Raw genomic sequence first — 12,227 nt, forward strand, 5'->3', positions numbered from 1 at the left:
ACCCTTGTACCACTGACAGAAAGCTGCCTTAATGCAAAGTAACACACAGTGCACTTTGCATTTCTTGAGGCAAGCTCCATTGTAAATCGTGGTTTGCTTTGGAAAGTAAATCCCAAAACAACATCTTATGTTGGGTTTGTGTCAGTGGTTTTCCCAGTGCTAGTACTATGTGCTAGTGATACATATCCCCATGTATGTATGTCATGCTGACAATGTGTGGGACAAGTACGTTATTTGGTCAAGAGTGAGGTTAAAAAAATTGGGATTGCTCCTATGTGTTGTATTCTGAAATACATTGTTAATGAATGATTCATAGATGTTTTCAGTTGCTATTAATTTTATCATTAGACAAAGACAAAGTCCTTCCATTTTCTTCAGAAAGATTTATTTGTGCCATTGACTTTTGCTTTTAACTTTTTTCAGGGCTTCTTTCACGTCATTGTTTCTGACACTATATACAAATGGGTTCAACATAGAATTTACCATACTGTACATTATGCTTATCCCCATATCTTTCTCCAGGGAGTAGACTGAGGATGGACGGACGTATGTAAAAAGCACAGGAGCATAAAATAGCACTGTAGATGTTATGTGGGAAAAGCAGGTGGAAAAAGCTTTTGTCCTTCCCTCAGAAGACTTGATCTTCAGAATGACGATTGCAATCCGAAAATAAGAGATGAGAATACAAAGAAGTGGGGCACCCAAGATGACAGTTGTCTCAGTGAAGAGTACAAGCTCATTAGCAGTTGTATCTGAACATGACAGCTTCAGAAGTGGTGGAAGATCGCAAAAGAAGTGATGGATTTCGTTGGAGTCACAGTAGTACAACTTGGAGGCCAAAACACTGTGTATTGATGAATGAAGAGAGACGATCACCCAGGCACAAAGCACCAGAGACACACAGAGCCCCACTCTCATGATCTGCATATAACGGAGAGGGTGACATATTGCCATATATCGATCAAAGCCCATAATCCCTAACACAAAACTACCCATATTACCAAATGAGAGAAAGAAATGCAATTGGATGATGCAAGCAGCAAAAGAAATTGCCTTTTTCACTGACAGAAGGTCCACTAACAGTTTTGGAACTGTTAGGGAGGTGAAACAGATGTCAACACAGGCCAGGACGCTCAAAAAGAAGTACATTGGTGTGTGGAGTCTAGAGTCTATCCTGATAATAATAATGATTGTGAGGTTTCCCACTAGGATGACTGTGTACATGATGAGGAAGACAAAGAAGAGATGGATCTGCCTGTCCGGGTGACTAGAAAAACCAAGGAGAATGAATTCTGAAGCAGAGCTTTGGTTTCGTCTCTCCATTGGACGTGAATCTGTAAAGATCGAAATAGAGTTTTACATACAGCACAGCACCCAAGTCTTCCCTAATGCACTGCTCATGACTTCACACATTAGGTCAAACAACACATGGCAAATTACATCACCAGTGGCAACTGGTTAACTGTGAGAATGTTCAGATGTAAATACTTATATCTAACATGATCAATCAAGTGAGAAACGTTCACACATCTGGCATCCTCTAGTTGGAAACAGTGTGAAAATCAGGGAAACAACAGGACAAATTGCTACATTTTATGACATAAATTCCTCATGAATCTGCAGCAAATTCAAAGGTTCTTAATGAACCATTCCAACACTTTCGTAGTATATAAGACAAGCCTCACCCTTCTCAAGGAGTGTTAGAGCACACCTTCCATAAGAATACAAAAATTGTGGGACAATCCTGGAATTTGTCACAACAATTCACTGAAAAAAATAACTATGGGGGTCATTCCGACCCTGGCGGTAAAAGCCGCCAGGGCCGGGGTCCGCGGGAGCACCGCCTACAGGCTGGTGGTGCTCCTTTGGGCATTCTGACCGTGGCGGTACACCCGCGGCCAGAAACGGAAAGTCGCCGGTGTACCGCCGACTTTCCGCTGCCCATTGGAATCCTCCGCCATGGGGATTCCGACCCCCATACCGCCATCCTGTTCTTGTCGGTTTTGGCCGCCAGGAACAGGATGGCGGTATGGGGTGTCGTGGGGCCCCTGGGGGCCCCTGCAGTGCCCACGCCAATGGCATGGGCACTGCAGGGGCCCCCGTAAGAGGGCCCCACTTTGAATTTCAGTGTCTGCTTAGCAGACACTGAAATTCGCGACGGGTGCTACTGCACCCGTCGCACCCCTTCCACTCCGCCGGCTCCATTCGGAGCCGGCTTCATCGTGGAAGGGTGTTTCCCACTGGGCTGGCAGGCAGCTTTTTGGCGGTCGCCCGCCAGCCCAGTGGGAAACCCAGAATGACCGCCGCGGTCTTTTGACCGCGGTACGGTCTTCTGGCGGTTCCCGCTTGGCGGGCGGCTCCCGCCGCCCGCCAATGCTGGAATGACCCCCTATATGTGTTAGAGGCATTTAAGAATAGAGTGGTTCATTATTACAAGGCCCATCTTTTTTAAATGTCTAATCCCATTTGCTTTATTTATTTTTTCCACTTTGCCTTGCCAAAGGAGATTCTCAATCATATCACACGTTATGACAGATTTTGTACTTAAAAATTGTAACATTGAAACGGCAAAAGAATTAAGCATCATATGGTGTATACCAAAGAAACTAAATGGAGGTTAATCCTATGTGCTCTCACATCGATTGTACTTCTCCATTGCATAGAGATTATAGGGCCAGGCAGATTACAGCAATTGTCTATGCCCAGGCATTGTACAGACTTTGTGATAATATAATGGAGAACTTTATTGATTGATATAAATTATTGCATCTACAGAGGACATGAAAAAACAGACATAGCAATAACTGTCCTCTGGTACTAACCAACAGATATCAGCAATAAGTATCTAAGACTCACAGTGAATTATCCCTGAACTACAATATTTAGGTGCATTTCAGTCATTTTGGCCAAATTATCAGTTTGAAAGACTATGAAATATAGAGTTTCATTTTGCTTAAATGAGCTCATTTAGGCCCATATTTATACTTTTTGACGCTAAACTGCGCTAACGCAGTTTAGCGTCAAAAAGTTTTGCGCCGGCTAACGCCATTCTGAAGCGCCATGCGGGCGCCGTATTTATTGAATGGCGTTAGCCGGCGCAAGCAGACCGGCGCTGCCTGGTGTGCGCGAGAAAAACCACGTACACCAGGCAGCGCCGGCGTAGGGGGAAAATGGCGCATGGGCGTCTTAAAATGGGGCAAGTCAGGTTACGTCGAAAAAATCGTCGTAACCCGACTTGCGCCATTTATTTTCGACGCCCATCCCCCATCAACATGACTCCTATCATTGTAAAGATAGGAGTCATGCCCCCTTGCCCAATGGCCATGCCCAGGGGACTTCTGTCCCCTGGGCATGGTCATTGGGCATAGTGGCATGTAGGGGGGCACAAATCAGGCCCCCCTATGCCAAAAAAAATTATTTAAAAAAAATAAAAAAATACTTACCTGAATGTCCCTGGGGTGGGTCCCTCCAGCCTTGGGTGTCCTCCTGGGGTGGGCAAGGGTGGCAGGGGGGGTCCCTGGGGGCAGGGGAGGGCACTCTGGGCTCATTTTGAGCCCACTTGTCCCTTAACGCCATGCCTGACCCAGGCGTTAAAAAGCGGCGCAAATGCGCCGTTTTTAGCCACGCCCACTCCCGGGCGTCTCTTTTGCCCGGGAGTATAAATACCACGTAAAGGCCTGGGAGTCATTTTTTAGACGGGAACGCCTCCCTTGCATATCATTAACGCAAGGAAGGGGTTCACGCTAAAAAATGACGCACATTCCGGGAACTTTGGCGCTATTCGCCTCTAACGCCATAGTATAAATATGGTGTTAGTTGGCGTTAGTTTAGCGTCGAATTTGCGTCGAAAAAAACGACGCAAATTCGGCGCAAACGGAGTATAAATACGGCCCTTAGTCTTAAACAAAGTTTTCATGTTCAGGAATTCAATCCAGTAATGTTATTTTTCCTCTTGAAATGGTAGGTTATTGTCCTCACATGATCATTTGTGCTCAGTCACATATTGAAAGAATACCAGCAAGAAAACACAATATATCATGAACAGGGGAGGGTGATGAAGAATGTCCACCATATATGCCATGGATGGCTCGGCTATATAACTGAGATTGCCAGAGTGTCACCAATAATGTAACAATATATCATAAAAGTGTAACCCATACTTCAGGGTTAGGCTCAGTATCACTAAAGTGATACAATAGTTGCCACAATCACTTATGGATTTGTCAGTACTGTACATGACATTATTGTGCCAGGGATAGATAGAATGGAACCAGGAATGCCCACAGTAGCTAATGGATAGGAAATATGGGGCAAAGAACAGCCAGTATGTCATCAATAATGGCCACATGTTATTATGGATTGACCACTATTATGCAAGAATAGTCACAATGTTGCAAAGAATACCCCAAAATATGTCAAGAATAGGTCAGCTCTGTGTCCGGGACAGATAAAAGGCCACCAACAAAGACGTCAACACTCCAACGGTGATTTCACCTGCACCTGTTCCAATCCACCTTAATTCCCCCGTGGGCAAGCACAGACATCAGATACCTCATTCCTATTAAGGTGTAGATCAGCACTCAGGTAGGTATGTGCATCACCAGAATTCTTACTCTCCATTAAGCTCATGTTCTCACTTTCCCACACTAAGGGCTCGATTTAGATGTTGGCAGTCCCACCACCAAGTCACGTCGGGCACAGACCTGAAATGACTGCCAAGACAATGGTCTCCTGTCTGCCATATTTAGATGTGTTGTGGCCCAGCCAAGACCACCATGACGAAGTCCAATACATTGCGCATATTCCATCTTACAGCCGACACAGCGGACTTCAATCCTGCCGAGCAGGCCCTCCATTACCGCCCTTGCTGCGATTTCCGCAGAGCATATTTCGATAACACCGTTGTGCTGGTAGTGTTTCAGCGTTGGGCCCGTGATGGCTGGAGTCCGTCATGGAACCAGTTCAGTATAGTATAATGGCTGTGGCCATTAATTAGATACTAGCAAACCACACCTGTCATATATTGGACAACTGTGAATATCTGCAAAACACACTATGAAACACACTCCATGTCAGACAATGATCCTTTGCTATCACACTGCAGCAGACCATTTGGTTGCAGGAATTGCCACACAGACGCAAAGCTTTTTCTCTGTGTTTCTCTCCCTCTGTATGTTTTTGTTAATATTATATTTAGTGGATTATCCTTCATCTATGTGGGCACTAGTTTATTTTTCACAATAATCTATTATGGTAGGGAGGAGAAATCCAAGTTTTTCAGAGGGAGAATTGTCTGTCATGGTGGATGAAATCATAAGAGTAGAGCCTCAATTGTTTGAAGCACAAGTCCAAAATACTACCATAACCCAAAAGAGGCAAATGCAGTTCAGAATAGTTGACAGAGTGAATGCTTTAGCTAAAGATCTGCACATACAAGAGGAGATTAGGAAGAGGTGGAATGACCTGTGGGGAAAAGTCCATTCACTGATCTCCAATCATCAGCTGGCAACCCAGAGTTCTGGTGGTGGTCCCCCGACCCCCCATTACAACTCTTTCCCTGGGAGGAGAAGGTTTTGCAGATACCACATCCTGAAGGCTTGACTGGAATCTCGGGCGGGGTGAAGTCTGCTAAATTACACTTAGCAGTGTCTCAACAATCACAAATGGAGTTCTGCCCTTTGGAATGCTGCAACACCCTCAGCAAAACAGATATATCTAAACTTGACACCTACAAAATATATTGTGTCCTACCAATTACTAACATCATGGTTGTAGCTCTCCTTTTCACAATGTGCAATATATATAATCCGATTGTGTGTTGTTCCCCCATGGATCATCCCTTGCATTGGCTCTGCCCCTTGCTTTCTATCAATGTATGTTTTCGCACTTCCAAAAACAGGCACAACACCTTATCCATTTGCCCAGGAAAGTAAAGTAAAGTAAGCGGTATTTACTCCTATTCACATCATACCCATATGTGTGTACATGTTGCAAATGTGCATTCATCTCTAATAGTCATTGAAAGTGATATGTGTAACTTACATTTCAAACAAGTATTGTCTATGCTACCAACAGATGACTACAGCTGACTACAGCTACCATGATTATCTATTTTTGGATCTGAAAAACAATGGTGCGATGTAAAGTTGTTCCACCAGCCTTGACTACCATTTGTCCGCACATTTAAAAAACTAGCACATTTGACAGTCACCGTGTCATGCTATGGTTTAAAATGTCACTTCTTGTGTATCTTAACCACGCTGACACCTTCTCATAGCTACATTGAATTGATGAAAAGGTTACATCATTCATTGTCTTTTAAATGCAAAATTTCCAAACGCGTGCTGTGTCATGCTGAGTAGTAGTAATAGCCACACAAGTTTATTTGCACTGTCATATGATAACCAATTACAATTGTATTTGCAAAATGAACCACTTTGAATCCAAAGGTTTGCACCCTGCCAGGCCTTGGAATCGTCCAGTACCCCAGTCTACTTACCACTGTGTTGGGTTGAATGTCTGTCACATGTAATCTACAAACCTGAAATAACACTTTAGCATTTCTGGACCTCTCTACAAGGTCAGCACTGGAGTTGTCATCTGTGTAAATCAGGTTGCATGTGTAAAATATTGAAAATCACATAAAGGCCTAATCAGTCTACCTCCCTCTTTCTAGTTTTTAGGCTGGCCCTTTTGTAGACAAAGGGGGTCATTCGGACCCTGGCGGTAAAATCCGCCAGGGCCAGCGACCGCGGGAGCACCGCCAACAGGCTGGCGGTGCTCCCTTGGGCATTCTGACCGCGGCGGTACAGCCGCGGTCAGAAACGGAAAACCGGCGGTGTACCGCTGGTTTTCCGCTGCCCTGGGGAATCCTCCATGGCGGCGCAGCTTGCTGCGCCGCCATGGGGATTCCGACCCCCATACCGCCATCCTGTTCTTGGCCCAGTGGACCACTGTCTGGCAGCCAAGACACCTCCACTCCAGCCCAGAAGCAAGCCTTCAGTGAGGACTCCACTGCAGTAAGTCTGGGTGATCAGGAGCCAGCTGGTCCATCTGGTCTGCCTGGCCAATCAGCTCCAGTGAGTTGCACTCCGCCCACACCATCTTAGCATGAGGGCACCTCCACTCTCTGTGTACAAAGGAAATACACACTGTTAGAAGCGCGGTCTTCAGTTGGCAGTCAGGTTACCCCCTGTCCAAGCAAGGACCCTCACTCTAGTCAGCGTAAGTCACACACAATCCAAATTATCCTGTACCCACCCTCTGGTAGCTTGGCACTGAGCAGTCAGGCTTAACTTGGAAGGCAATGTGTAAAGTATTTGTTCAATAACTCATACAATAACACTATATAGCACCACAACAATACACCACACAGTGTTTAGAAAAATATTTAGACCCTCATTTTGACATTGGCGGTCGGCATCTGACTGCCAATTGGCCGCCTATGCGGTCACAAATCCACCGGCCGGATCTTGACATCCATGCTGGTCCGGCGGGGAACAGGGCCTTAACATTGCAGCAGGCTCCAAATGGAGCCGGCAGCAATGTGGCGGTGCGGCGGGTGCAGCAGCACCGTTGCACTTTCCACTGTCTGCCAAGCAGACAGTGGAAATCATGATGGGGCTGTGCCCGGGGGCCCCTGCACTGCCCATGCCAAGTGCATGGGCAGTGCAGGGGCCCCCAGGGGCCCCCTGAGTCACCTTACCGCCAGCCTTTCCATGGCGGCGTCTACTGCCACGGACAGGCTGGCGGTGAGGGGAGTCAAAATCCCCAGGGCAGCGCTGCCCTGTTGGATTCCGACCGCCTGGACCATGGTCCCGGCGGTAAGACCATGGCGGAAGCGCCACAGTCGAAATATGGTTGGAAGTATCGCTAGCCTGTTGGCGGTACTTCCGACAGTTTAGTCCTGGCGGTCACCGACCGCCAGGGTTAAAATGAGGCCAATAATATTTATCTGGATAAATGCAGGTAAATGCATCAATGATGCAATAAGTAAATGTAGAGATACCACTGAAAAGTGATAGAAAGGCCCTCATTACAACTTCCCGCAAAGTTGTAACCGCCACGCGGCCGCCAATGCGGCCCCACTTCCGCCATGGCCATTTCAACATCCCCGCTGGGCCGGTGGGGATGTCGGCCGCAACACGGGAGCTGGCACCAAATGGAGCCGGCGGTGTTGCGGCGGTGCGACGGGTCCAGTTGCACCCGTCGCGCTTTTCACTGTCTGCTATGCAGACAGTGAAAAGCTCCATGAGGCCGTGCAGGGGCACCCAGGGGCCCGCGACTCCCCTTTCTGCCAGCCTTTTCATGGCGGTTCCTACCGCCATGAAAAGGCTGGCGGGAGGGGAACTCGTGATCCCCCGGGCAGCGCTGCAAGCAGCACTGCCCATTGCAGATTACAACCGCTGGGACCAATGTGACCGGCGGTGCGACCGCGGCGCTTCCGCTGCGGTCGTAATACCATGGATTGCACCACCAGCCTGATGGCGGTGCATCCGTCAAAACAGCCCTGGCAGTCTTTGACCGCCAGGGTTGTAATGAAGGCCAAAGTGTGTAAAGTCTTTTTAAAGCAAACAAAGGGGGTCATTACAACCCTGGCGGACGGTGTTAAAGTGGCGGGAAGACCGCCAACAGGCCAGCGGTAAAAAATTTGCAATTACGACCGTGGCAGAAACCGCCAACAAAGACAGCCACTTTAACACTCAGACAGCCACGGCGGTACAGACCAACAGCTTGGCGGTCACCGCCAACATACAGGCGGGAGCCAATGTACCGCCCACACTATTATGACAGGCCAATCTGCCACCTTTTCCGGGGCGGATACAACGCCGATAAAAACACGGTGGAAACAGGCATTTCGAATGAAAAACCCTCACCTCTACACACTCCACGAGGAAGGAGGACAGCATGGAGCCGGAACTTCAAATTCTTCCAGCACTAGTCTTCCTGCTCTTCTACGAGGATCACCAACGCCGGCAGCGAAGAGCACGGTGAGTACTGCACCTACGACATAGGGGAGGGGGGAGGCAAAAAACAGGGACATACACACTCAACACCCCAACCCCCACCCCGACCCTCACCCACTACAACACACACACCAATGCTTATCTATACATTACAGTAACACGCCCCAACCCCCCCGGAAAAATGCAAAGACAAAAGGAAATTAGTGTAACTATTGTAATATATCAAAAATCTGTAAGCAAAAATATACATATATATATATACACTATAAACAAAATATACACCACGATGATTAGTGCAGGTTTTGCATCATTCATAGTCCGTGGACCACTGGGCCCAAAATGCATGGGCGAGGCCCACACAAGATACCCGAACATGATGGAGAGAACACTGCTGGGGCATCAGATAGAAATACAACAGGCACCTCAGGGAGAAGGAAAGGGGGGGCACCTCAGCCGGATGAGTGCACAACGCCAGATCCACGAGGGGACTCCATGCCCATTGATCAATCCTGGGGAGTGCAAAGCCACAGTCTCTCAAGTCTCTCCAGTGGTTGGTTTGCCCACTGTACCATCCTGGGGAGTGCAAAGCCACAGTCTCTCAAGTCCCTACAGTGGGTGGGTTGCCCACTGTACCATCCTGGGGAGTGCAAAGCCAAAGTCTCTCAAGTCTCTACAGTGGGTGGGTTGCCCACTGTACCATCCTGGGGAGTGCAAAGCCACAGTCTCTCAAGTCTCTACAGTGGGTGGGTTGCCCACTGTGCCATCCTGGGGAGTGCAAAGCCACAGTCTTTCAAGTCGATGCATGTCTCCACTGGTTCTGGAGGGTGACTGGTGCCCAGAGTGCAGCACTCACCCCGTGTCGGTCCCAGTTGCGTCACTGCCCCTGCTGCAAATGGGCTAGCGGTGTTTTCCATGGCGGTCTTTGCCCTGTTCAGCGGTGCTTGCCGTGTTCAGCGGTGCTTGCCATGGTGGTCTTTGCCCTGTTCAGCGGTCTTTGCCCTGTTCAGCGGTGCTTGAGTTGGCAGTTCTGACCTGTTCAGCGGTGCTTGCCATGGCGCTCTTTGCCCTGTTCACCGGTGCTTGCCCTGTTCAGCGGTGCTTGTGTTGGCTGTTTCTGACCTGTTCAGCGGTCCTTGCCCTGTTCAGCAGTCTTTGCCCTGTTCAGCTTTGCTTGCCCTGTTCAGCAGTGCTTGCCCTGTTCAGCGGTGCTTGCCATGGCGGTCTTTGCCCTGTTCAGCGGTCTTTGCACTGTTCAGCGGTGCTTGCCCTGTTCAGCGGTGCTTGTGTTGGCAGTTTCTGACCTGTTCAGCGGTGCTTGCCATGGCGGTCCGTCATTTCCCAGCTGGCCTGTGGCTGGCGGTCCTTCATGGGTCAGCTGGGCTGTGGCTTGTGGGGCCCTCCTGGGCAGGACGATGGGGCTGGCGGTGGCCTCTTCCTGGGCAGTGACAATGGGGCTGGCGGTGGCCTCTTCCTGGGCAGTGACAATGGGGCTGGTGGTGGCCTCTTCCTGGGCAGTGACGATGGGGCTGGCTGTGGCCTCCTCCTGGGCAGTGACGATGGGGCTGGTGGTGGCCTCTTCCTGGGCAGTGACGATGGGGCTGGCGGTGGCCTCTTCCTAGGCAGTGACGTTGGGGCTGGCGGTGGCCTCTTCCTGGGCAGTGACGATGGGGCTGGCGGTGGCCTCGTCCTGGGCAGTGACGATGGGGCTGGCGGTGGCCTCCTCCTGGGCAGTGACGATGGGGCTGGAGGTGGCCTCCTGGCCGGCGGGGATGATGGCGGTCTTCTCCGCCGTGCTGCTCCTCCCAGACTTTGCAGGTTTCCGCTGCCCCTTCTCCACCTTGGGAGGAGTCACAGCTGAGTCCACACTCCCCCAGGGACCCCTGTGAGCGGCTTGGATGGCTGGAGTCTTCCCCCACTCCCGCCAGGCACAGTCCAACTTCTGGTGCTTCACGGGGGGGACTGGCTGTGCTGTGGCTCCATGCCAGACTGGCTGCCCTGGTGGCCGGTGCACTTCACATACCTGTAACAACAGGCACCACTGGTCCCGGAGATTTTTTGGCTGAGGTGCTAGTACGGGACCTATGAGTTGGAGGGGGGGTGGTGGGAAATAGGTTAAGGGGGGACAGGAAAAGTTTTTTGGACACACTGGGACGGGTAGCTGGAGGGGGTTTGGGAGTGGAGGAAGAGGTTGTGGTTGTACGAGGTGTAAGTTTTGTGGATTTGGGTGCAGGTGCATGCGCTGGAGGCTGTCGTGAGGTGGATGGCTGTTGGGTGGGTGTGTGCCTGCGTTTGTGTATCTTCGGAGGGGGCGTCACAAACACACTGGGAGAGGACACAGGGGACGTGTAAATGGTAGTGGGAGTGCACATGAGTGGGGTGTGGTGGTGGGTGTGCTTGTGCAGGACGTAGAGGCTGTAGTGGTAGTGCATGCAGGTGTGTGTGTAGACGAGACTGGGAGGGAGGAGGGAGACAACGAGGAGGGGGACACAGTGGAGGCAGTGGATGTTGGTGTGTCCGTATGTGTGTGATGCTTGCGTGAGTGCCTGTGGGATGTGTGGTGCTTATGTTTGCCTGAGCTTCCCTTGTGTGGTGAGGTGTGTGCAGGCTGGTCTGATGGTGTGCTTGGGATAGGCAGAGGTACAGGGGATTGGCTCTGGGTGAAGGAAGTTGGAGGGGGGAGGCAAGACACAGGGAAAATGGCTGCCATCAGTGCAGAGGCCAGAGTTTGAAGGGTTCAATGAAGGGCAGCCTGACCAGAATGAATGCCCTCCAGGAATGCATTTGTGTGTTGCAACTTCCTTTCTACACCCTGGATGGCATTCAAAATGGTAGACTGCCCAACAGTGAAAGACCGCCGCGTGGATTCGTGTGTCGTGATAGTGTGGGCGTATTTCTGTTGGCGTGACGGTGGAGGTTTTGTTTTCGCCAGTTTATCACCGACCTTTGGTGTGGCGGACTTGTGTGGGTGTCTGAATTTTGTCAGATGTCGAGATGTGGGTCATAATAGCTGTGGCGGAATTCCGCAGCCGCGGCGGTATGTTGGCCGTCTTCTGCACGGCAGTAAGCGGCTTTTACTGCCAATGTTGTAATGACCACCAAAGTCTCTTTCAAGCACAAAGTACCTGGTTTGCGTGAAAAATCTCTGCAAAGGGCCGCAGAGGAAGGGATGCATGGAAACAAAGGGGTGTGCGACGATTTCTCGGGCCGCACACAGCGATGCGTTGTTTAGTTTTCACACAGGGACGGCTGTGCATTGATCTC

At 49.9% G+C, this 12,227-nt stretch overlaps 1 protein-coding gene across 1 annotated transcript; it reads right to left on the minus strand.

Annotated features, from left to right (window-relative positions):
* Nucleotides 1-384: 384 nt before the first annotated feature.
* LOC138267068 (olfactory receptor 1f45-like) lies at nt 385-1,326 on the minus strand. Its single transcript, XM_069215915.1, has one exon. It carries the CDS (start codon nt 1,321-1,323, stop codon nt 385-387), a length of 939 nt encoding a protein of 312 aa, XP_069072016.1. The 5' UTR covers nt 1,324-1,326.
* Between the last annotated feature and the right edge of the window lie 10,901 nt (nt 1,327-12,227).

Source organism: Pleurodeles waltl, chromosome 12, assembly GCF_031143425.1.
Source record: "Pleurodeles waltl isolate 20211129_DDA chromosome 12, aPleWal1.hap1.20221129, whole genome shotgun sequence".
In the NCBI taxonomy this organism is placed as follows: Eukaryota; Metazoa; Chordata; class Amphibia; order Caudata; family Salamandridae; genus Pleurodeles; species Pleurodeles waltl.